This window comes from Leptinotarsa decemlineata, unplaced genomic scaffold (genome assembly GCF_025532065.1).
Source record: "Leptinotarsa decemlineata unplaced genomic scaffold, Ldec_3_MD MMD2_P_RNA_scaffold_9, whole genome shotgun sequence".
Classification (NCBI taxonomy): domain Eukaryota; kingdom Metazoa; phylum Arthropoda; class Insecta; order Coleoptera; family Chrysomelidae; genus Leptinotarsa; species Leptinotarsa decemlineata.
This window is the reverse complement of record NW_027412536.1, coordinates 10,328,268-10,354,093: the sequence shown is the minus strand read 5'-3', so window position 1 is coordinate 10,354,093 and position 25,826 is coordinate 10,328,268. Positions and strand designations below refer to the sequence as shown.

The 25,826-nt window shown below is 37.3% G+C and overlaps 1 protein-coding gene across 1 annotated transcript in view; it reads right to left on the bottom strand.

Moving 5' to 3' along the window:
• Nucleotides 1–9,475: 9,475 nt before the first annotated feature.
• The window catches only part of LOC111514022 (transmembrane protein 26), a 39,343-nt gene continuing 22,992 nt past the window's right edge, over nt 9,476–25,826 (bottom strand). The window contains exons 4-9 of the mRNA XM_074170587.1: nt 22,772–22,865; nt 22,630–22,719; nt 19,048–19,218; nt 16,796–17,056; nt 12,513–12,824; nt 9,476–9,892 (exon numbers count right to left, since the gene is read on the bottom strand). Coding sequence (XP_074026688.1) covers nt 9,823–9,892; nt 12,513–12,824; nt 16,796–17,056; nt 19,048–19,218; nt 22,630–22,719; nt 22,772–22,865 — 998 coding nt within the window. The 3' untranslated portion in view covers nt 9,476–9,822. The remainder of the gene's footprint in view (nt 9,893–12,512; nt 12,825–16,795; nt 17,057–19,047; nt 19,219–22,629; nt 22,720–22,771; nt 22,866–25,826) is intronic.

The window sequence follows — 25,826 nt, the reverse complement described above, 5'->3', positions numbered from 1 at the left end:
CAATCTCTCCACACACAAATCAATGGCGTAAATTTCCGCTTGAAATACAGTCGCATAAGTTCCTAGGCAGGTAGATAACTCTGTCCTGGGTCTGCGACTGAAAACGACTGCACCAGAACCGGAAAGTGTTTTTGATCCATCTGTGAACCAACAACTATCTGCTTTTAATATTTCCTTCTCCTGGAGGATCCAGTCCTCTCACTCGGGAATAGTACTTTTTAAGGCAGTTCGTAGTTAACAGTTGGAGGCATAAAGTCAGAGGTCATTTCCAGAATGCTGTGAATTCCAATGTCAACCATCAGTCTGTTGCACTCTGCATTGAATTGATTTGTGCAATTAGCAATGTGCACAGGTCTGTATGCAGTCCATCTAGCCTATCTTTCCAGAAAAATGTGGAGAGGAGGTAGATCTAGAAGGATCTCCATGGCGTGCCATTAGTACCACGGTGTGGTACTAAAGGCACCACTGATAGCCAGACAAGCCTGCCTCTGTAAGCCAGAGAGCTTCGCTTGGGCTGTTTTCTGTAAAGCCTTCAGCCACCAAGCAATTGCACCATAAGTGATCATTGGCCTGACAATCATCACATAAATCCAATGGATTTGTTTGGGACCTAAACCTCAAGTTTTACCATAAATCTTTCGACATGTGTAACAATGTGTAACGACATGTGTAACAATATAATGCAAACACTGAAACTTCCGACTGATATTAAAATGTTTTCGTACCACACTTTCAAGCAGTAGTGTTTTTTATACATCGTAAGCAAATATCGTAAGCAACAATATTAAACACTATACCACAAACTTTACAATATTTTTTGAGAGCTCTCCGTTTGATGAGCAAATACCGCAAAAAATGGAAAAAATATATTTTCAAAGGTCACAACTCGAAAACTGTACGTTTTTGAGATTTGGCTGTGGACACTTTCAATCAGCACAGCAAGAACTACAACATATCAAAATTTTGTCAAAATTCACGGCAAGCCATTTCTCATAAAAAATGTGTGGGGTCCCTTATTAAAACATCGAGGAAACATTTTGCCAGCCGAAACAAAATTGATCTTCATATTCATTGCAACACCGAAACAATCGTTAATTAAAAAAAAATCGCACTCGGTAAACAGGTAGGATTTAGATTATTTTACCTACTTGCTGAATTGTTGTCTGAAATCATTTGAAGGGATTGAATCACATCAGTTTCTCTAAATAAAAATCATGTGCTCTGATAATCTGGGCTTTAAGTTTAGATTCGTGTTAAATGAACATACTTTTAGTAAAATTAAGTGGTTAGGTTCATTCGATCTGGAATATTGTCTAGATCATTGTGAAAAAAAAGTAAATTAGTTCATAAAAAATCTAAAAGTTATAAACAAAGACCCTAAAAAGCAAGGTTCGGTTTTGTTGTTTATAGTTCTTAACTATAAATATTTTTGAATTTTGAAAAAAAAGATCCTTGAAGAGGAGGAAATTTACTAAAAAAAAGTTCCGGCTTCCGAAACGGTATCTCCATTATTTATAATTTTAATTTAACACTGAAAATAGTCGTCCGCGCGCCGTTTTTAGGTTGCTCGCACGGCCTCTAAGCGAGTACGTAATTTGAAAATAATTATTTTTAAGGTACTTAAAGTAAATAGAAAAATTTCAATAAATTATGATATAATCTAAACACCATAGAGAACTGATTCCCGTTGGAATTTTTCATTAAAGTTAATTTTTCAATAATCTACAGAATTGTTAATTAACAAAATGAATATTAAATATTAATAAATAATTACCATAGAATTTTTCTGCTTCGTGAAGCCCTTCTTAGATACATACAAAAGAAGATTGCATGATGAAAGTTCTGAAAATTTTAATACTTTGTTTATAATGATTAGTAAACAAAAAAAGAAAACACACAACAATGTTGTAAAAAAAGTTTTTTCTTCATCATTATTTTATCGTTTTTATGTCAATAAAAGACATTTATAAACAAAAACAAATAATTTTTATCTCCATTTGTTTATAAAACATTTATGTAACATATGGATGTGTTTAAAGAGGCATAAAATGCGTGCGCTCAAACCTAAATTTCTACACACTTTGCACAAAGGAGATGAAATCCGTCGTATGAAGTATTGTTTATGGATGCAGGGAAATTATCTCGATGACAAGATAAAGTATATCTTATACAGTGATGACGCTACCTCTACCACAAATGGTGTAGTATCTTTCCAGAACATGAGATTTTGAGCTGAACAGAATCCAAATTGAGTGGTGAATTGTAGAGACCAAATATCTCATGAGCACCTCCACGGAGGGAAACCCAAGAAAGTTGAAGAAGCCGCGCAGCGACAGTAAAGTCGCTGCACCTTCCAAAGCCTTCGTGGAGGCCGCCTTGAGACACCTCAAGGTTACCATCATAGATGAGACTAACCCGTACAATAAGGTTGCTGCAGAACGAGAGAGTATCATCAAGAAACAACTGCTGGAGGAGCTGGACAAGATTATCTTCTCCGCCTCCAGCAGCACCAGCAAACCGCCCACGTTCAACTCGTGGACTCCGGTGAAATCATCACCATGCGGTGAAGATGAACCCACAACGACACCTCTTCTTCTTCGGGATCGGAGACGATGATATGGCTGTCCTAAAGAAGAAGTCGATGAGGATAAACTACGCCTACCTAAAGTGGATATTGACCCCAAGGCCACCATGGATCCCGAAAAGGAAGTCTGAGCAGATGACAGTCGATGACCTGATGGAGGAGGCACCCAAAAACAGCGAGGGCGCCTCCCCCCTAGCGGGGGAGCAGATGGACCTCTAAAAGTAAATTTAAATCCAACAACTGTCTCATGGGCAAAGTCGTTGGAAAAAAGATAAAAATAATACAATGCAACCCCCAACACAAAAAGGCGGCAACGGCAACACTGTGTCGCCATCTTGACGTATAGGGGGAGGCAATAGCTTTGATCGAGGAGCCCTGGATAATAAAGACCAAAGTTACTGGTTTCAGTAGCCTAACTGGTTAAATTTTCAGCTTACCAAGCAATCAGCAACCTAGGACGGCTGTTTACGTTCCTAGGAACGTAAACAGCCGATGGCAGGATTCAGCACCTCAGACCTCACTGCGGTTGAAGTCGAATGCCCAGATGGAAAAAGCAAATTTACGGCGTTGATACTCGCATCGTGTACCTCCCTTCAGATGCAGCTACCCTACCACCGACCAGAGAAATGGAGGTACTAGTGGATCACTGCCTCAACCAGAGAGTGGAGATTATATTGGGTTGCGACTTAAACTCTCACCACTTGAGCTGGGGCAGCAAGGATATCAACGTCCGAGGTTAGTCCCTATATGAATATATAATTATAACAATCTTGAACAGAGCCACGGAGCCGACATTTATTAACATCCGTAGCCAAACATTAATAGATATCACGATATCTGGCAAGTCTCGGATCATATTTCTATGTCAGACTACCGCTGGTTGACCTATACGATAAGCCAGGATCTCAGGATCATTGTAAAATCCCGTGACCTGAAGAGGACTATACTCTTAGAAGGAGGTCTGAGGGAAACAGAGGTCCTGACTCCTGGCGACAATGAAGAACTGGAAAGTTACATGGTATCTATCCGAAACAAAATAGACATTGCCTACTAGGAATCCTGTCCGATGAGGATGGTTCAAACAGATGGCACAACGAATACATGGTGGTGCCCTGAACTGGAACACCTCAGGAAAACAGCGAGTACTACCTTTAACAAGGCAAAACGTACAAGACTCGAAAAGGATTAGGGTATATATCAAGCCAACCTCAGAGAGTTCAAAAAAGTCTACAGACAAAAACAAAGAGAAGCCTGCAGAGCCTACTGTGAGGCAGTCGAAGACTGCCCACTAGCTTCTAGGCTACAGACCAAATGACCACCATAAGAGTATCGGCATCCTGCCGAGAGAAAATGGCGACAAAGCCGCCAACCTCCAAGAGAGTGCTGGGATTCTTATGGAAACTCACTTCCCAGGTTCTGTCTTTCCTGAAATGACAAGATGAGATGGGCCATATCGGGTTTTTCCCCTTCAAGTCAGCAGGACCTTACGGTATAAGACCAGCCCTACTTCAATGGGGACTGGATATTCTTATACCGCACCTGCTTGGAATATTCAGAGCCTCTCTAGCTCTGAAGTATATTCCCAGTAAGTGGAGAGAAGTACGAGTAGTATTTTTACCTAAACCAGGTAGGATGGACTACACCTTACCAAAAGCATTCCGACCAATTAGTCTTACATCCTTCTTCTTGAAACTATGGAGAAGCTATTAGAGCGGTACATAAGTAATGAAGTACTAGTTCACAACCCCCTTCATCCAAATCAGCATGCATATACTCCGGAAAAGTCTACTGATTCGGACCTTCACCATGTGGTTGGCAGAATCGAGAGATCATTGGACACAAAGAATTCACCCTGGATATATTCATAGATATCGAGGAAGCGTCTGATAAAACAACCTTTTCAACAATTACCCAGCAACTACACTCCAGGAATGTACCCCTGGTAGTAGGGGAATGGATACTCAAGATGCTTTCTAGTAGAGCAATAAGTATCAATGTAGAAGACATTACAGTGAGAGGACTGGTCATGAGGGTATGTCCACCCCTTCTTTGGAACATAGTTCTGGATACCCTGATCAATCACCTCAAAATAATGGATTCTAGACAATTGCATATGCAGATGACATAGTTATTTATCTTGCAGACCGGTAAATTTGTGAACACACTGTGTGACAGAGCGCAGGATGGGCTCAAATTAATAGAAACATGGTGTAAGGAACACTCACTGTCGATCAATCCCAAGAAGACTGAGATGGTCCTTTTCACCAGGAAAAGGGAAGTTTATCGAGCTTAGAACCTTCCGAAATCTTCGAAAGCAAACTAAACTTCTCTGAAGAGGTAAAATACCTTGGTACTTTTCTCGACAGAAAGCTAACATGGAACTCTCACCTACAGAGTAGAGCAAAAAAGAGCATATGTGGCTTATGAGCAATGTGGAAGGACAGTGGGACGCGCATGGGGTCTTTCACCCCGTGTGGTCATCTGGATCTACACTGCAAGAATAAGACCTATGTTAACGAACGTAGCCATTACATGGGGACCGAAAGTTCTACAAGCAACGGGCATCCAAAAAGTATATCAAATACAGCGACTGGCTTGTTTAAACATCACAGGAGCCATGAGAACAACACCAACCGCGGCAATGGAATTAATTAATGGTCTGACCCCTCTGGACCTGTACGTTAAGGAGGTTGCGTTAATGGCCATGGTACGATTGCGCACGACTGGTGTAAACCTCGAAGTAGGAATGGTTCAATTGAGGCAGGGCATATAGTGAGAAGCGCTTACTGCGCAACCTCTGCTGCAGGCAACCAGTGATGTAATTGAACCCAGGTTTCTGTTTAGTAAACCCTACAAAATACAAATAAAACAGAACACAGAGTCAGATGCTACAAATGCAACACGCATATATACAGACGGCTCAGAAACCAAAGAAGGCTTAGGATGTGGAATGTATCCCAGATTACTAAGCCTAAGGATTAAGTGGGGAATGGGAAAAAATACCAGCGTAGTCCAAACAGAACTGGATGGTATCTCAATCGTCACAAAAGAAATAACCAGGAAAGGACTTTCTGGCAAAAACATAACAATCTGCACTGACAGCAGACAAGCCCTATTAGCCTTGAACAGTCAACGTGTAATCTCGGGGCTAGTACTAGGTGTCATCAAGATTTAGCCAATGCTTCGGTTAAAAAAATATGTTTTTCCGTTAACCAGCTGCCGCACCCCTACGAACAACAACCCTCAGAAGTCGAAACTTGTGCGAGTTAAGAATTAACGAAGTCTTACCTTTTCAGTGTGATTCCTAACACGGAAGATAATAACATTATCCTGAGGTGAGTTAAAGGGCACGATAGGAGTAAAGGTAATCGCATTGCCGACTCTTTAGCCAAGGAAGCGGCTGAACTAAGAATTTAAGGATTCAGTGGCACCCATGCTCAATCCCTAAAGAGATGGGATGGAATCAAAGGATGCAATCTTGCCAGGATCACCTTGGGCGACCCTAGGAAGCTGGCGCTGAAGAAATATCTGGCGACGACCTAGAAAAGTCTACGCTTAACAGTAGGATTTCTGACTGCCCACTGTCAACTAAGGAACACCTCCATAATATGGGGCTAGTGCACACTCCTCTATGCAGGATGTCCTATGCGAGGGCCCGGAGTTATCGTCAATAAGAGAGTGTGTTTGGCGAGTCTTGGCCTACACCTGCCGATATAAAGGAGATGTCTCCCAGTGACCTGCCTACCTTCCTGGAAATGACAGGATGGACGATGACCTAGGAGGACAACTCCTCGGGAGGATGTACAATGGGTCACATGTGGCCTAAGTGCTGTGTGCTTACACTCACCCTCCCTACTCTACAGATACAGATCTCATAAAAGTATTTAGTGGTGTGGTATTCTGAACTGAAATATTATCGGGTCATTTTTATTCGATCAAGATCTATATGGACGACCAGTTCACAATAGTGGCATAACAAGGGTTTGGTTGAATAGGAACCTACCTATAAAAAGCATAGTACCCAATAGCCCTCTCATAGTATGGCCACCACCATCCACAGATCTAACTCCACTGGATTTTTATATATGGGGAACGTTGTAAAATAAAGTTTATAAGGGTTAATTTCATTAGTTCGGATTCCCATTGTCGAATATAATATACATTGATTTGAAATCCCTGAAATAATCTATAAAAATTGAAAAGATTAACAAATATAATAAGCAAAAAGTAAATGAAATAACAATGAAATAAAATACAAGCAACAATTGAAAATTGAACTATCAATAAGGAATGAAAATTAAAAATTATTAACAAGAAATGAAAATTAAATATTAAAAGATTCCAAGCCAAGTTACTTAACACTGTCAGGCCCTTGACGAACAGTTTCTGAGGGGTGGTTTCCTCCCTGAAGTAAAAGTGACGTATGGTACGTCATCATTGAAATAACTTATTGACATTGACAACTTAAACTACTTATATTCTATTATATAAGTATAAATTTTACCGTTCATTTATAGAACACCCAGTATTTTGCAAAATGATAGAAGTCAGTGGAAGGTAAAATATTTCCAAAAAGTAAATACCTATATTTAGAAAATGAGTCAGATCTCACTAGACCTACAGCAATACGATATGTCAATAATTTCGCAATCGCGATCTCGCAGTCTCGATAGCGCAGCGGTTTGATGCAAGGCAAGTGAATACGAGACTCTCAAACCCCTTGCACCTAGATTCTAAACGAAAAATTGAGTATATAGTTTAAAATGAAAAAGTCACAGAATAGCCTGGATCAAACAATAAATGGTTATTTTCCTGTTTTTTAGTGTATTTGTTTAAAAGCTTCTGTTTGAAAATGTTTTTTTATAATTTTTATTTTTAACTTTTTAGTTTTTTTGTTATTGACAACTACAAATAACATTTTGTTCCGTTTATTTCGCCTCCATCTTCATTTTTTTTAAATCATATGCGCCTACCTTGAAAACCCCCAGATTTCAATTTTAAATAAATCGGGCGATAATCACAAAACTCTTTCGCCATTCTGGAGCCACCACATTGAATTTCCCAATTTTGACATGAGAATCATAATCTCCAACCCCAAAAACCTCTACATACAAAATTTGATTCGAACCGGACTATAATCACAAAACTTGTGTTAGGATTCACACGTTAAAAGGTAAGACCTCGTTAGTCCTTAGCTCGCACAATTTTCTCAACTTCTGAGAGTTGTCTTTCGTATGGGGGCGACAGCTGATTAACGGAAAAACAGATTTTAAACAGATTTTTGTAACAGATATGAAGCCTCCATTTTGTTTTTTCTGTTACTGAGTCAAATTCAACTAGCAAGATTTTTTACATTGTTGGTTAGTTTGTTACCTGCAAGTGAACCTAATCTTACAAGAGTATAAATGAAAGCTTGTCTGAATATACGTTATGCGCTCTAACCCGTAATTATAATTTTGACCATCTCCTGTGAAATATCCAGTCCTAAATATTCATTCCCAATAATTTCCGAATATTCCATTTACATTTTATTGAAGAAATATTAAAATATGTATTCGCGCGCCGCTGTTCTATGGGCGTGGCTACTACCACAAACTTTCTCTGATTTTATTCTATCGCGCTTGAATTCAATCAATTAGTGATGATCTGATGTGAGTTATTTGCCTAACTACTGGCGTTTGTATAAATTTGATTTTGCAAAATATGATCTCATAATTAATTTTTTTGGAAAACTGACTGTCTTATTGCAAGCTACATAGGCATTGCAAGGTTCGGACGAAGACATATTTGAATTTTTAGTAAGCATTATGCTGTGTAGAAGTTCAATAAAACTCCTTCAAACAAGTCATTTCACACAATAATATTTGGAAAAGTATTTTATTTTCTCAAAAAATCTCTTTGTTCGAACCTTCCTTGTCCTTTTACGAATATAATGAAATGAGCAGAAATTCTTTAAACATATCTGTCATTACACATTTTGATAAAGTGTACGTGTCTGTAGGCATACCCGGCAAAACCGGGCCTCTTACTCTTAACGACGTTTCGAATGTTAGTATCCACTATCGTCTATAGGTGATGTCTGGACTTATTCCTGATCTGACTATTTATAGGTCATTCGAGTGCTTTCACCTATCCCCTCTTCCCCCTCTCCTGGGGAAGAGGGGATAGCTTTCTGGGGCTCGAGGAAAATTATGTCAAAACCAAAAAAAATCTTCTTCAATAGTTATAGAAGATACGGGGATGTTTCCATGACAAGTGAGACAAATCCAGATTTTGCATAACTAAACTTTTTTTCAGGGAAAAGTGTATTGTTGGCAGTCCTGACCACGAATCTGAAGGAATGTTGAGCCTATTTTACCCCCTAGTATGTTTTACCGTAAAAATGGGTTGTTTCATCACGAGTGGCGGGTAGTGTATATCACTTTGGCCAACCCCATTTAGGGGGTTGGCCAAGTTTAGTTACGAGGCCGCGAATATTAAAGATATTCACAACAGTAAGAACAGGTATGAAGGGTTATATTTCGTCCATATGAAACATCTTGCTATGTTGAATTATCTCGCTATTAACAGAATAAAAAATTTTGATTCTATTCACGTAAACAGCATGACTTCCATTAACCCAAACAAAAAAATATCTACCAGAAGACAAACTGTTCCCCTTGACCTATGATGAATGAAACAGAGTACACATCAAGAAGACTTTATTTTCAACAATATAGTATATGGGCTGAAATATTCATCATCTGTTACATTTGTTTCCCAGGAAACTGATGTATGAATCTTCCAATTATTATTAGCTATGTCAAGTTAAGACATGTGTTTCACTTTTCAGTTCTGTCTTCTGCCATCTCCATTCATGCAAGACAAAATACACATCAATGAAACAGAATACACATCGAAGTAACTTTATTTTCAACAATATAATCAACCGGCTGAAATCTTCATCGTTCGATATAGATTGAACTATTTTTCTCAGGAAACTGTTGTTTAGAAATGTTTCAATTATTATTACCTATGTCTAATTCAGGGCTATGCTTCACGCTTCAGTTCTTCTTTCTTGATTCATGCAAAACATTTAATTTAATGAATATCAAGAATTTCTATTTTGTTATGTTTTTCTTATTTAACTTGGCGATAATGAGACCTTCGGTATTGATCCCACAGTATATAAAAAACAAACAACAAATAAAAATAAATAAGTACAAACAAAATATAGCCATTATGGCTAGTTGATGACGTCAGTCGGTCGATTGATCACTTGCAGTCACCGTAGATCCTTTGTCATACCTCTTGCCTTTTTGCCTTTCTCTAAAACAAAAATTAAATGTAAGAAAGTAACATCAAATAGTTATTTTTACAAACATTTAATTTTTAAAATTATGTTCCACGTACTCCCTTAATATCTGAATATATATCAATTTTTCCAAAATCGAAAAATAGATTGTAGTATTTCAAGTTCTTTTTTGCATTGAACCTGGAAGCAGATATAATTTTTTTCCTGCTCTATTGTGTAATTGTCTCCAAATTTCTGCAATGAATTCTTTTTGGTTATGATGTTTTGTTATGAACGAAAAGCGGACTCTAACTCTATAATTGCTTAGATTATTCAATTTCATTCAGAATATAATAGTATTCATGGGGAAGAAAGTTTTTGGTAGTGTGACTTTATGTCACACAATAAATTTGATCTATTCATGTCATCAATGACATCGTAATGACATTCATTCGTTTATTCCATTAATTCCTAGCCAAAGGAATCTTGTTTAAATTGAAAAGGTTATCTTTTTAGGAATCATTATTTTTGGGAAAGGAAGTTTTTTTTCTGATTGATACGGCCGTTACTTGATGAAGATCCATAGTAATTTCAAAAACTGCACCTCACGATTTGATCTCCACAAACTTTATTCAAAAAAATATAATCACAACATGTTTCGCTAGCACAGTAGCTTTTTCAAGTGTTCGAATACTTTAAATTATTCTTACAATAATATATAAATTAAATTGTGGAACGTGTCCTAAGGTATATATTGGTCAAACGGGTAGAACATTTAGGAATCGAATCCAGAAACATCATACAAGCTATGTAAATAAAAAAACAAATTCAACATATTCAAATCATCTTCTAGAAGAAAATCATATCTTTAACGAAGAGTTCGAAATTTTGCACATAGAAAATAAAGGTTTGAAACTGAATCATTTGAAAGCAATGGAAATTAATAAACTTAAAAATTCAAACATTCTAATGAATGACCAACTGGATTTGAATAGATCGCTATTATTGAATTCTTTTTTTTTAATCTGAGAAAGAATTATTATTGATGTAGATGTGAGGTAATATGCTTTAGGTAATCATAATTCAACAGGTACCTTAGGTAGAGGTGCAGGTAATTTTTTGGAGGTAGTCTCAATTATGGTTACCTGTAGTATATAAATATTAATGTAAGAATAATTTGAAGTATTCATACACTTGAAAAAGCTACTGTGCTAGCGAAACATGTTGTGATTATATTTTTTCAAATAAAGTTTGTGGAGATCAAATCGTGAGGTGTAGTTTTTGAAAAAAGAAAGTTTTTGGCTTGGAATACAAACTGAGTAGAGAAAAGTGATTTTTGTATAATTCAGTGGTTATATAAAAGTACTTGTTCCGAAATAATGTTTCTTCCGTGTAATTCAATGTTTATATGAAAGTAGCTGTTTCACGAAGGCTTTTTCTTTCAGTTTGTGTCTGAAAGTTATTTCTTTGTATGATCTACACATCTATGTATAGAGTCACTACTTTTGAAATTGATTGCTTCCTTCCTTTCTTTTGTTGCCCATATTTTTTTTTTTGTAACAAGATGGAGTATTAGAAAGCCAAAAACTTTCTTTCCCAAAAATTATCCACTCCTACAGATAAAACCCTTTCAATTTAAATATTATTTCATTTATTGAGTTGATTCTTGGAGTTCCATGGCCGTAGAAGTGGACGGATGTGCTGATAACGTCCGCCCACAAAGAAGGTAAGTGGATGCCATGTTCTATCGTGGGACCCCGTTTTTGTGTAGTGCAAGTCCATTATGTTAATTAGGAAAATGTGTGAGTGTCATTAAAAAAAAGATCAATACAGGGTCCCTTTTATTCACGCCGGTATCCAGGCCGAAGTGGTTCGGATAACCACGTAAAGGGGGCTGTATATGTGAAAAAAAATCCAAAAGGTCTCCCAAAAAGGAGGTGACTCCATAAAAAATCAAATTGTTTTTGCTAATCAAGAATTGTTTTTATATTAAAAAAAAAGAAGTTGGCAGCATTGCTTCGTGCAAGACCGCTGCGCCCCCCGACGAAGCTCCTGTTAACCAACAGGAGGAGCATTGGTCAAATGCGCCTGACGATAGGAAGCGACAACCATCTAAAATAGAGAGAGAGAGAGAGAGTTGATTCTTAGATAAAGCAGATATTTTCTACAACCACACACGCTCCGTGTTCTGTGTTTTTGATCCTCACAAGGATTATTTCCACAATGGTTCGCCATCTTCTGGTGATGTCTGGAGTTGGAGTTTAGAACTGGACTGTTCCTTAATTCATAGGGGTGGTGGTACTATTTGCCTGGGTTGCTCTCACTGCCTGTGTTGGCTCGATTACCTGTGATGCCTGGCCTACTATTGTCATTATACCTGAATCACGGGCTAAGTTTTGCTTTTGGGGTTGTGCGGTCTGTTTGATTTTGTGGAGTGATGAGATGAATCTCCACGTTGCCGGTAATCTTTGCGCTCCGTCCATATTGTTCATACTATTAGGTCGTTTTTCAACTCTAAATCTGAACCAAAAGTATCGATAGAGCGAAATATAATTCGAAGTTTTGTAAACTTTGTGTAAATGATATAAGTTCATTCAATAGACGAATTCGAAATGTCTTTCAAATGGTCATGTTATTAATTATTGGGAGACGTACCTAGATTTTTCTCGTTCTCTGTCGCGTTCCCTTTTGGCTTTTTCCTTTCTTACATCTCGCTCGTCTTCATAAGTTCCGTCACTTTCTTCCGAAACTGTTTCTTCAATTTTCCTTCTCCCTCGCGTTTCTCTATCAGATCGTTTGAGTTTTTGTTTCATCATCCTTCTTGATTCGGGGTTCAAGATTTCAGTACTGTTCGATATACTAGATGCGTTAGATCTTCTCGACTGAGATTTCTGAATTCCATTTCTTGTGCTTACTTGAGAACTAGCAGTTGAGTAGCCAGTGTCCTTCCGAGAACTCAACGTTCTTCTGAAAAAAAAATACCAGTGTTGATACCGTGGTTTCTAATACAAGTGGAAAATATATAGCATAATCTCATTCATAATCATTCTCCCAATACCTTCAAAATAAACCTCGTTCAAAACTTTAGGTGACAACTATCACCATTAGTATACATTGGTATAATTTTTTGTTTGGAAAAAATTAGAAACCGAATACGATTTTAAGAAAGGGCCCACAATTAAAATTCCTTTTTACCGAAATGAGTCAACTGGCACCATTTTGTAAATAAATACAACTAGCTAATTGAACTTCTTGGAAAGTGCACTTTTTAGTTTGCACTTTCTTATTCAAGACACAATGGCTTCTTCAGAAGCAATATTATTCAAAGAATATTTTCCATATTGGTGTAACAACGGAAACAAAACTTAGTGCCCAAATGTACCAATGGCATTTGTTATGTTGGCTTTGAAAACCGCAGTGATTTGTGGCTTATTCGCATACACTTACGATCACAAGAAAAAGTCTAACATGGTCAAATCGCATGGCTCGGTGACCATTTCACATTTCGTCCACGTGAGATGACTATGCCCTCAAATTGCTCGTGTAGAATATCCAATGTGGCATGAACTGTGTGGCACGGAGCGTCGTCCTGTTGAAACCATATGTCGTTGGTTTGTAATCATTGACCTATAGTGCTCGCCGTTGACAGTGATGGCCTGGCCATTCTCAAAGAAATTTGGGCCGATAACGCCGCTAGCCCAAAATCCACACCAGTGATTTTTCGAGATGCATTGGACGCTTTCGGATCTCATGTGGATTAGTAACATTACAAATTCGACAATTTTGTTTGTTCACTTACTCATTCATCCAAAAATGGGCCTCATCGTTGAAGATGATTTTTCGATGAAAATTAGGGTCACGTGCCAACTGCTCCAGAGCCCATTCAGCGTCGTTTCCTACAGTCGTTTATCTTCAGTTCTTGGGTCAGTTGAATTTTGTACGGCTTCAGGACCAATTCAAGATGCAGAATTCGCCATGTTGGGGTCTGCGAAAGGCCGAGTTCTTGTGAACGACGCGAAATTGACTACCTCGGATACTCCTGTACATTCTCACAGACAGCGGCGATGTTTTTGGCAGATCTTGTGTTTTGTCAACGTACATGTGTTAGTCGATCTGAACAAGTGAACTCAAACTTATCAACCACATTGCGAATAGTCTTCTCGGTAGGACGATTATGGCGACCATAAAATGGGCGGAACAGAATCCCGGATTTCATAATAGAATTTTATTATTTGCACTTATTGTTAAATGCAATAATTGATCAAATCAAATCACAACTGAATACTCTTCTTCAATCACACTTTGTATTCATTGCGCTCATTTCACTATTTCATTGTTTTTTTTTCTCGCTTTCGAATTATTCACTTCGAATTGATCCGCAAATTAATTCAAACTGTTCCTCCAGTGACTCCATCATGGATTTCTTTCAGCACCTCCCGTCATCTGTTTCTGGATACCACTGTCTGGCACCTTACTTCCCCACCGTCTTTGATTAATTTTATTCCACCCGATGACTAAACCAAGATCTGGATCTTTCTCTTGGTCTTCCTTGATCTTATTGTCCTCCCAGTTGTTGTCTACAGCTGTAGTTCTACAAATAGCTGCTTCCTTTTCTTCTGCTCGTCGGCAATTTGAGCAGTCATCGGGACATGGTCTCGATGACTGCATCTGCGTTTTTTACTAGAACCTGCTAGATACGGGCCGACGATTGCCCCTTCTCATCGACCCCCTCTAGTTTTCCTGATTTGGTGTAGGTTCTTCGAAAGCAGGATATTTGCTACGCACATGTCCAATTTTCCCAAAGTTTCAGCTTCTTATTTGTTTACTCTCAGGCAACACTTCTTTCATTACTTTTCTGATGGTGGCCTCAATATCAGAAGGCACTTGTCCATCTTCCTCGATAGCTCGAACTTTGTTCTGGCTCTTGTTGGATTGTTTTGCAGCCTCAAAGTCCAGAGCGCTCGCCAGTGCACCCACAAGATGTTTGGGATGAGCTAGTGTCAAGGCCTGCCTTGTTTCTTGGTCGCAAAGTCCGTCCAAGAATGTCTGAACTGCTAACCGCTCCATTACTTTTTCCGGTGTAGCAGGATATGCCAGATGAACCAATCAAGCAATGTCGGCTTCTCCTGATTTCTGACAGCGGTTCTTCAGCAGTGAATGGTAAACGTGCTCTAGGTGGGCCTGCTCATACCGTAGCTCAAGATGCTTACTGATTTTGTCTGTCTCTTTCTCGATGGTTCCTACCCTTTCTTCCAGCAGACTTGTCACAAAACAAAGTGCTTTCTTTAGGTCTTCTGCATTTTCAAGAAGTTCTTCCTTCAAGTTATTCGAATTTTGTTCATTTCTCAGCGATTTGGTATTCTTATCCAGTTCGCCCATTATTGAACTCAAATCACCCCAGAAATATGTTTCGGGATCTTCTCCTGATTCAGTCAAGTTATTCCACAGTCTCTTCTGGAGTACTTATTTCTTTCCATAACAATCTAGCTCAATTTTCTCCAATTCTTGCTACAATTTGGAGATTTTCAAGTACGCTAGGCGCACTTTCCTCGAACACATTTTGTCTCTTATTGTCTATTTTCCACAAAACTGTATAATATGTCCACTTATTTTAATTGAGTCCTTAACACTTATTCACTTTCACAAGTCTATTTTTCGCGAGAAAGATCTATCAGTTTATATTTATGTAGTCCGATATTGTCCACCTCGCGAAACACAACGATTCACCAGTCTCTCTGCGCGAACAAATAAGTCTTATAATCAATTTCCCTGCAATACACAGATTATCCACCAAGTGCTTACAGATTTATTTTACAAATTCACTTCTGATCACAAATTTTAACAAATTAATAAATTAACTATCTTAAACAAATTTATTCCCAACAATATTTCAATAATCACAAACTAATTTATTTATTACAGTACTCAGCAAACTAACGCTCAATTTATTTCCACTATTTGAATGTCTTGTTTAGCCGCTCGATTCACTTTCTGAACTGCCCTCTTGGGTCGGGAAGATGGGCTTATATCGATAAAGGTCCTTTCGAGAATATTGTAGACGGTTCGGTACTCGACTACAGTTTTACCGGCGGTTGCATTTTTTCGCGGTGAGGTCATGTGTTTGTTCGATGAGTCGGCTGGAGTATCGGCCAGGGGCGGCTTCAGATTTGTTACACTATGATATAACTTTTTATGTAGATTTATTTTTAATCTCCCTCATATAAAGATGATCACTTGGTGATTGAAATACGAATCGAGGTGTTAAAAATAACGGTTTGGTGTTGGGATGAAACTCCAGTAATATTCATTACTACACCAAAGGTTCCAAACAGTGTATCGCAAGTACTTTTCATTGTTGGTTACCATGGACGTAAAAATTAAATGAACACAGTTATTAAGTGAAGTCGGCGTTAAAGATTATTCGGAAACATTCTAAGGTCATTCTGTTGAGCTGAGCGTTGTCATATCGAATCTATAATAATTTTTCAATATCCACCAACAGTGACCTATCGTTAACGATATCTATTTATTAACATAAAATTACGACCTTTATCATGAAATGATAATCGACATCAAACATTCCGGAATCTAAACTAGTGCACAGTGCAATGTGCTTTGAAATTCGTTTCAAATCAAATCATTCATTGCAACTCTACAGATGGCAACGCTGTTAAAGAAATGTCTATGTGACGGTTCTTTACTGTTTTCTTTAAGGACACAATACAAGAACTACAGGAACATCCTTAAGGCGCTCTAAGAGTGGTGCCTGTGCGAAAGTGGCGATTCACGTTGGATTTGAATCGCTGAAGATTGAATTTATTTGGAAAAACGTTCTCAGGAAGTTCATTCCACATAAACGCAGATTTCCAAATGAAAGAGTTGTTAAACATAAATATTTTACATATGTATGTATCATATATATTTTACGCTACACCTACCTATTCCTTCTGCCACCATTTCTACTTTCATCACTGTCGTTAGAGTCCTCTGTTTCTCCACTCCTCCTACTACTAGTACTTCTGAAAGTATCATTTCTAATCGGACCTGGTTGCCTTTGGTTGGAAGGTCTTCTTCTTCTTCTTCTTGGTTCGAAAGTGAGGTCACTTCTGGATAGAGATGAAATGATTGAAATGTTGGACATTTCTACATCATTGCCGGCTCCCTTTTCTTTGTTAGGTTCACTATACACTACATACAATCTGTAACATAACAATATTGTAAGTTTGTAAAGTAAAGTATTGTAAAAATCTGTCTAAAATCTGTTTTTTCCGTTTACCCCTACGAACGATAACCTTCAAAAGTCGAAACTTGTGCGAGCTAAGAATAACGAGGTCTTACCTTTTAACGTGTGATTATGTAAGTATTATATAAAGATAGCTTATAAATACAAGGGATTATTGTATGCCTGATTTTTTGACACGAACGATATGATTTATCATTATAAATGAGTTCCATAGCACTTTAATAGTACTTACTTATGGTATTTCAATAAATAATTTAGCCTAAAATTATTTCCATTTTGTTCAACTAAAAATATTTTGAAAGTTCGCCTTGAAATATGAAATGTGCTGTCTGTGGTTTTTTGTTTTTTTTATATGAACAACATCACAACATTTGTGAAGTGCATCCAGAGGATATGTTGAGCAAAACTAAATAAGTCCCTATACTTCCGAAAATACCGGAAAGAACAATGGATATGGGAAGGAAACAGATTTCAAAAGATTTGGAAATTGATAATCACAACACTCTTTTACTAATTGGCGGCGAAAAGAGGACTTTTTTTGAAATTTATATCGTACTGACTTTTGTATCATTTTGATATGCATCACTTATAATTCAAAACAATCAGGTCTCGAACTATTGAATTATCAAATGTGAAACTTTCGTTCTTTATGTTTGTGAGGTTCGGAGGTTTTCAACTTTTTGAGGTCAACGGGAACAGCTCAAGAACACATTCAATGCAAAGAGTTTCAATCTGCTCTCAAAAATAATAATAAATTGAAAGAAGTTACTAATTCTAAATGGTCTATTTTCGAATGAGTAAGGATGTTTCAAATTCGATCCTTTCTCGTTGAGAAAGTTCTGAAATTCCGAGTATATCCGGAGATATCCGGAAAAAAACAGAAATTTCCGAAAATTGTTTTTATTCATTTCTGGATTTATTTTTCGAAGGATTCGAAAATCAATTGCACTTCCATTGCTACATAATGGTGTTTTCACATTTGCTATCCGACGTTTCGTCTTCCGGCCATCATCATTAACTTTATTTTTTCTTAAGAGTGCTACAATGGATTATTTCTGTTTCGAATAGAACCAGATTTTACCTTTTCAATTATGTATCAATAGTTGGAGACTAATTGGAGATATTGAAAAACATTAATTCTCATCATAATTGGCTTTGACTTTGATGTTTCTAAATTTGACTTTCAATTTGTTACACTCAATGACATTTTGTTATTGTACAAGTCATTGAATTTTTGGCGAGAAATGACTTTCACGATTGAAGAAAAAAGAGATATGATACAAATTTATTACAAATACGATAGAAATAGTGTTAGGACATCGGAAATGTATTTAAACTTATATCCAGAAAGACGACAACCACATTGAACTATGTTTAAGTTTGTTTGAAAAGCCGAGAATGAAATACGGAGACAGGAAACTAGGGAAAATTTAATAAATGAGGTATGTATGAGGTAAGTTAGCCGTTGTGTCCTTTTCAATAAAAATTAATAATTTGCCGATAAACATGAACCCGGAGAAATCTACACGTCAAATTTCCTCCGAATTGAATATTTGTCATACAAGTGCTTGGAGACATCTTAAAAAAAGCGGTTTAAAATATTACAAAATACACATATCTCCCAAGACTATATAGAAAAGTTAGTGAACAACATGGTAGGCGTGGGAAGAGTTTGAAAAATGTTTCCCTAAGGATTTTATAGGAGGAATTTCGATGAAAGGTAATAGTTCCACCTAGAATTGCATTCCCGGCCAATATGTACTTAGTGAATAATATATACATAAATATATTTTGAAACAATATGCATAAGCAAAAATTTATCTTGAATCAAAATCTTTTGATATGTTTGCGACTAGCCAAATATACAGTATATCATTCATGATTCTTACAATTGTTTTTATTTTTGAATAAAAATAAATGGAATGGGCATTAGACTCTGATTCTTACCTATAGATCTGAAGCAAAATTACCAAAGTATTCTTGCAGGTGAAAAAAATATTCATATATGTGATTATTTGATAGTGGGTGATGAGAAGAAGTCTGAAGACAAGAAAGGGGGCATCCTGGAGAATGATATTCAATAAGATACTGCAGACATCTATACTACGGTTTTCTGATCTGAAAAAGAAAAGAAAAACTAAACGATATTTTATTAAACAGAATTAATATCGCAGGAAGTAACTTCGATTAAAATTAAACGAATGATTGATGATTGAAGAATGAGTTGTTTTTATGTGAAAATTGTTTTTTCTATAACTTTTCTGTGAAATGATCTGTTGAGCTTCAGAACCTTTTTTATATCCTACGTCTTTTCAAATGCATCACTGAAATCAAGAATAATTCTCCAGTCGTTACAAAGGGCAACTCTTCATGAAGATTATGTATTCATAGAACTGATTATGGAAGGTGAAAATACTCAAAGAAAGTCGGTAAAAACACTGTCTTTTCTTCACAAAAAATGACTTTCGTTATTGATTTCGGATCATTCATCATTGGGTTGGTTTTTCTCCACAAAAAATGACTTTCGTTATTGATTTCGGATCGTTTATCATTGGGTAGGTTCGCTAGTGTCTTCAAATTTACCTGATGACACCCTCGTATCATGAAAGCCATAATAAAACGAAGTTATATACAGAACAGGTGATTAAAAATGAATCGCTGAATTGGTTATCACTTGCTCCTAGCTTAGATCAAAGATACTTTTAACTTTCATGGCGAGAATGATCAAAAAAACAGGCCACCAAATTTCTGTTCTAACTTCAGTCGCGCAAATTATAAACCATTACTATCCGATAAGCACCCAGCAGCGGAAGGTGATAGAATATTCTTGCCGTGAGGTGTCATTCATGGAAGCAAGAATCGTTCCAAAGTACACACCATCCTAAGGTGTGTGTATACGTGTCGAAAGGAAATTTGAGTCTGAATCCAGTCGGTATCACTAACAGAACCTTCGAGATACCGGGCGCCTTGCCATTCCTTTCCCCCCTCTACCTATCCACTTTCCCTTCCTAACCCTACTCCCGTATGTGGGAGAATGTCTGTTTTTGTCCATATGTAAATAGATTTTTTGTTAGTGTTGTAACCAAATAAACAAATAAAGAATTTTGGATTCTGGGCGCTTTCTTTCTGTTCTGGTAATGCGGGGCACTGCCTGGGTGGGCCTTTTGTCTTATTAGCTTCTCGTGGGATACTTGAGATACCTGAGATCACAGAAGAGATGGACGTCGACCAAAGGATCCCAACTCTCAGTAAAACAGATCAAAAGAGTTTTTCACCTCTCAATCTAGCGATTTCATCAGCCTGGAAGCGGACTTATCGCCTCCTCAAGAGAAGGATGTCTCATGAAGCACAAACCGCATTTGGATAAAAAGCGAGCAAGCTGTCGCATCCAAAAATCTCGCCTAATGGCAGTGGCGCAAAAGTCCCAGTGCCGAAAACAGAACTGTTTGTTAATGCTCGCAACAGTTGCAAACTTAGGATCAATGAAAACAAAGAAATTCACAATCAGAGAATCAGGGATAAACTGCTTGCCAATCTGGTCGGTAGCTAAAGCTGTTAATCATAATTTTACAAAATCCACAATTCCATCACCAGGTTTTTTTTTTGTTGAAACATGGTTTTTGTTCAGCCTATTCTCGAAAAGGCAAAAAAATCTTTCAAATATGTTTGTCTGTTTCTATAGACCTGTCGCTTTGCTATCACTGATATCAAAAATCATGGAGAAAGCCGTTAACCTTCATATCCTTACATATTTGAAAGGCTTCAACATCTTAGGCGATCATCAATATGGCTTTCGGAAACAAATATCAACAGGCGATTTTCTATCGTATGACACCCACATTAACTTTGATTGCGTTATTCCACATTTGGAATATCGCAATCGAGAAACATGGAGAGTCAAGAGGTGTTGCGCTTGATATTTCTAGAACTTTAACCATGTGTGGCATGAGGGTTTGCTAGCCAAACTTAGATGCTATAGCTTGTCGGATCATTTTTGTGTGTGTGTTTCCAGCTTCCAGAAAGAACGTTTCCTGCAAGCGACTATCAATGGATATATCTCGAATACTCCTACCACAGAGGCTGGTGTTCCCCACAATCCATGTTGTCTCCAAACTTCTTTTTACTGTATATAAAGCATTGTTGGAAAGAAACTCCAATATAGTGCTTTGCTGACGACAACATACTTATCTCATCATTTCATTTGGATCTCAAGACATCACCGGCAGCAGATGGCTGCATATCCTGATGAGGATTTAGAGGTGATTTCGAACTCGGGTGGAAGTAACGAGGTTCAATTCAATGCCACGAAAACCCAGATGTCGGTTTTCTCCAATAAGATAAATGTCTCCGAAAGGGATATAATAATGTTAGGTCAGACAATTCCACTTTATACTTCGATAAGTTTGTTGGGGGTTGAAATGGACAACAATATGTCTTGGCACAATCATATCGCTGAATTCGCAAAGGCTGCTACTCAAAACGCTGAAATACTGTTCCGAACCAGAAAACTGTACACACCTCAGCAACTTTTTATGCTTTATAAAGCTCAGATCAAACTTTCTTTGGAGTATTGTTCTCATGTATGGAGCTCCGCCCCCAAACATATCCTGAAGATGCTGGATTCCATCCAGAAAAGAGCCGTCCATGTGATTGGAGACTCGAACATCACTTTCAATCTTTATAGTCTGGAAAAGAAAGAAAGGTTAGAGATTTGTCTCTCTTTTATAGATATTTTCACGGGAGGTGTTCAAATGAGTTGGCACATTTGATTCCACCAAGAGCATTACATATCAGAAATACCCAACGTACTGTGGCTGATCATCCTTTTGAGGTTCAACTTAGTACACCTCAAACTTCACTGTTTAGGAACTGTTTCATTTGGAGAACGACGTTTTTGTGGAATAAACTCCCAGAGAACGTTTTTCCAAATGGATTTAATCTCCAGCGATCCAAATCCAACGTGAATCGTTACTTTCGCACGGGCATCGCTCTAAGTGCGCCTTAAGAATTTTCCTGTAGTGCTTGTGTTTTGTCCTTGGATAAGGACGCAGTACACACAGTACATTTGGATAAGATTTCAATTTAGAGTTCCTGCGAGATTGTAATATCACCTGAAAAGTTTAGGATGAAAAAACACAAAAATGTATAGAGTTCGCATGCTAATATACTTGATAAAAAGCTTATTTCAATTATCTACATGTTTTTAATGGAACCACATAATTCTTCATCTTCATACTCTTTGTAAATTTGACTTTTGAATGTTCATGTTCCTGTTGATTCAATAGCGTTTTCTGTTAAAGAGATGGTGTCCCTGTTCATTTCTGATGATGGGACAATAAAAACACATATAATGCAGACTTCAGGAGTACCACTACGTACACTCACAAACAAATGACTTCATGAGAAGATGAACTTTTAATGAACATGCCAGTTCTCTTTTGAAATTATCAATACTCTAACTCTATTTGACGAACGAAAATTATAGAAACTTTAAAACGGTATTCATTTTGATTGTTGTATTTACAATACCTGTCTACAGTAGATGATGTTGTAGCAAGTCGAGATTTTCTTGATTTTGTAGCTGTTAAAACCACTGTAAACTGCATCAAACTCCATGACCTGCAAAAAAAGTTTTTGTTCAAAAATTCTAATGAAGGCAATCCGTAATTACCATATGCCCAACGTTAGAAAAACCAAAACTTGATGTGATGCAATTTTGTCATCTTTGAAAGAATCGAAAAATTCTATGATATCAGCAGCTGTGCCTGAGAAGAAGAAAATTTATCGGTTGATCATTATCGGAATTTAAATAATGGAATAGAAATTAAAATCAGGATGAAGATTTCACAAAGTTATTTGTTAATGGTTGTTATAGCTATAGTATTTCAACAGCAAGAACACTTTAAAAATCTACATTCCACTCTGTTTGTGTACTTATATCGACTATTGTAAAGTGCTTTCTGATAATCTCAGTATCTATTCAACCTTCAAGAAGAACAGGTGTACTTTTGTTACTTATTATCAGTGAAACAGTGGCATGCCATGTCGCTTAAAACAGAAAATACAATAATTGTCGCATTCAAAAATGTTAGTGAAATCACCCAACATACAGCGAAGGATCAAAAGTGAATTTTATTTTACGACTGATCAAGTTGCCTGTGAACAATTTGATTCGAGAGGGTAAAATCGAATTAAATTATCTAAAAGAACAATTCGTTCAGGCCAGTCTCAAATCACCTACATTTCAGGTAATGGACTGACACCTATCAGAAAAAACTACTCCTTGGCTAGTACCATGAAGGGCGTTGGATTATATCCGACAGGTGTCATTGCAGGATTCTTCACTGAAGTTATTCCTGCATATGCTGTTGGCATATTTATGCAGGAATAACGTTTATGTTTGCAAGATTAACTTCAGTGAAGAATCTTGTACTGACACCTGTCGGATATAATCCAACGTCCATCGTGGTATTTTTTAAGAACAAAACACAAGCACTACAGGAAAATCCCCAAGGCGCTCTCAGAGCGGTGCCTGTGCGAAAGTAGCGATTCACATTGGATTTGAATCGCTGGAGATTAAATCCATTCGAAAAATCGTTCTCACGAAGTTTATTCCGCATAAACGCAATTCTCCAGATGAAAGAGTTCTCAAGCAGTGAAGTTCGAGGTGTAATGCGTTGAACCTCGAAACGAAGCGATGAGCAGCCACAGTCCGTCGTAAATTTCTGATATGTACCGCTCTTGGTGGAATCAAATGTACCAAGTCACTTGAACATTTTCCGTGAAAGTATCTACAGACGGGAGACAAATCCCCAACCTTTCTCCGATGTTCCAGGCTATCAAGGTTGAACGTGATGTTCGTATCTCCAGTTAGGCGGATGGCTCTTTTCTGGATGGAATCCAGGTATGTTTGGGGGCAGATCTCCATACATGAGAATAATACTCCAAAGTAGGTCTGATCTTAGCTTTATAAAGCATCAAAAGTTGCTGAGGTGTGTATAGTTTGAAGCAGTGTTCCAAGCTTTCAAGAAGCAGCCTTTGCAATTCCAGCGACATGATTGTGCCAAGACATATTTGTGTCCATTTTAACCCCATTTTAACAAACTCATCAAAGCAGAAAGCGGAATTGTCTGACCTGACATTATTATTTCTGGTTCGGAGACAATATTCTTCTTGTAGAAAACCGATGCCTCGGTTTTTGTGGCATTGAATTGAACCTGGTTACTTTTTCACCAATTCGAAATCACTTCTAGATCCTCATTGAGATATGCAACCTCTTGCTGCCGGTGAAGGTGTGCCTCCGTAGCCGATGTCCTGGTGTGCTGTCGTCAGCAAAGCAATACATTGGATTCTTGGTTTTTTCCAATAAGTCCTTGATACACAATGAAAAGAGGATTGGAGACAATATGGATCCCTGGGGAACACCACCGTTGATGGTGGAAGTATTCGAGAGATATCCATCGACGGCCACTCGCAGGGAACGTTCTTTCAGGTCCGACAAGCCATATCATCAAAGTTTGGCCAGCAAACCCTCATACCACACACACAACATACCTCATATCAAAAGCCATATTAATGATCGCCTTCCAAATATTCGAGTTGTTTGTTTGTTTGTTTTCTGATAGTATTTCATTGAAAATAAATCCGGGAATAGTTAGACTGACTAATTTCTAGCAAAAAAATCATTGTTTGCATAATCATAAGCAAGTTTATACCTGAGGAAGCTATTGTATAGCGAAACACGTGTCGCGGTTTTTGTAAAACCCTTTTATAGTGAAAACCATACAATAAACTATTGATTAGTTTTTCAATATGGATTTTCATCAAGTATTGGCCAGTTCTATTCAATAATTTCTAGCAACTTTGGTTCTACTATAAAGTTATATTTCTTTTTGTTTCATTTCAATCAATAAACCCACGTTATCTCTCGGACTTTTGCAAGCAACTCAAAAAGTGAGTACTTTATCAATAACATAATTTGAAGTTAAAATTAAGCTTATAAAATAAGACGGTGTCGGTAGACCCCATATAAACCGAAGTGCTTTAAAAACATTCACTTTTATTTTTCATAAAAGTCTCTAGCATCAAAACGAAGCGTGTTATGACAAAAATAATGTTGGTCCTTTTTTATTCAGCGAAAAAATGTAAAAATCACTCTCTAATACCATCCCAATTGAAAATAATCGTTACCACTTTACGAAAGAACAGTGCTTAGTTTTGAAATAAATTGAGCCTGAAGTAAAACGAAAAATATCTATTTTTCAAAATAACTATTGATAAAACTATAGAGGCACATTGACGAAAGTACACATTATACCTATATTTTGCTCATCATCAATAGTTTTGGATTAAGATGGAACTTTTTGCAAAATCAACAAAATACTCTTTTTTTAAAACAAAGCACAGTAAACCAATCAAACTTCTAGAGCACATTAGAAGTAAATGAATAACGTGAATTGTGGAGTCATATCGATTGTTTTTAGTTAGAGTGATAATTGAGGTAGTGAAAACTATGACATTTCAAAAAGTTTTTCTAGAAAAATGCATTGTTTTTTGTTACTTCACTTTGAAACTTTCAATTTTGGCGTTTGACGAATAATAATCAACCTTCAACAAGCTATTACTCCATTTGAATTGGGTCTATTCACACCATAAACTCACCGGTTTTTTTGTTTATGAGCTACAGCTGCCGGACTGAGTCATGGCCGGTGGGAAGCCCCTCCCAC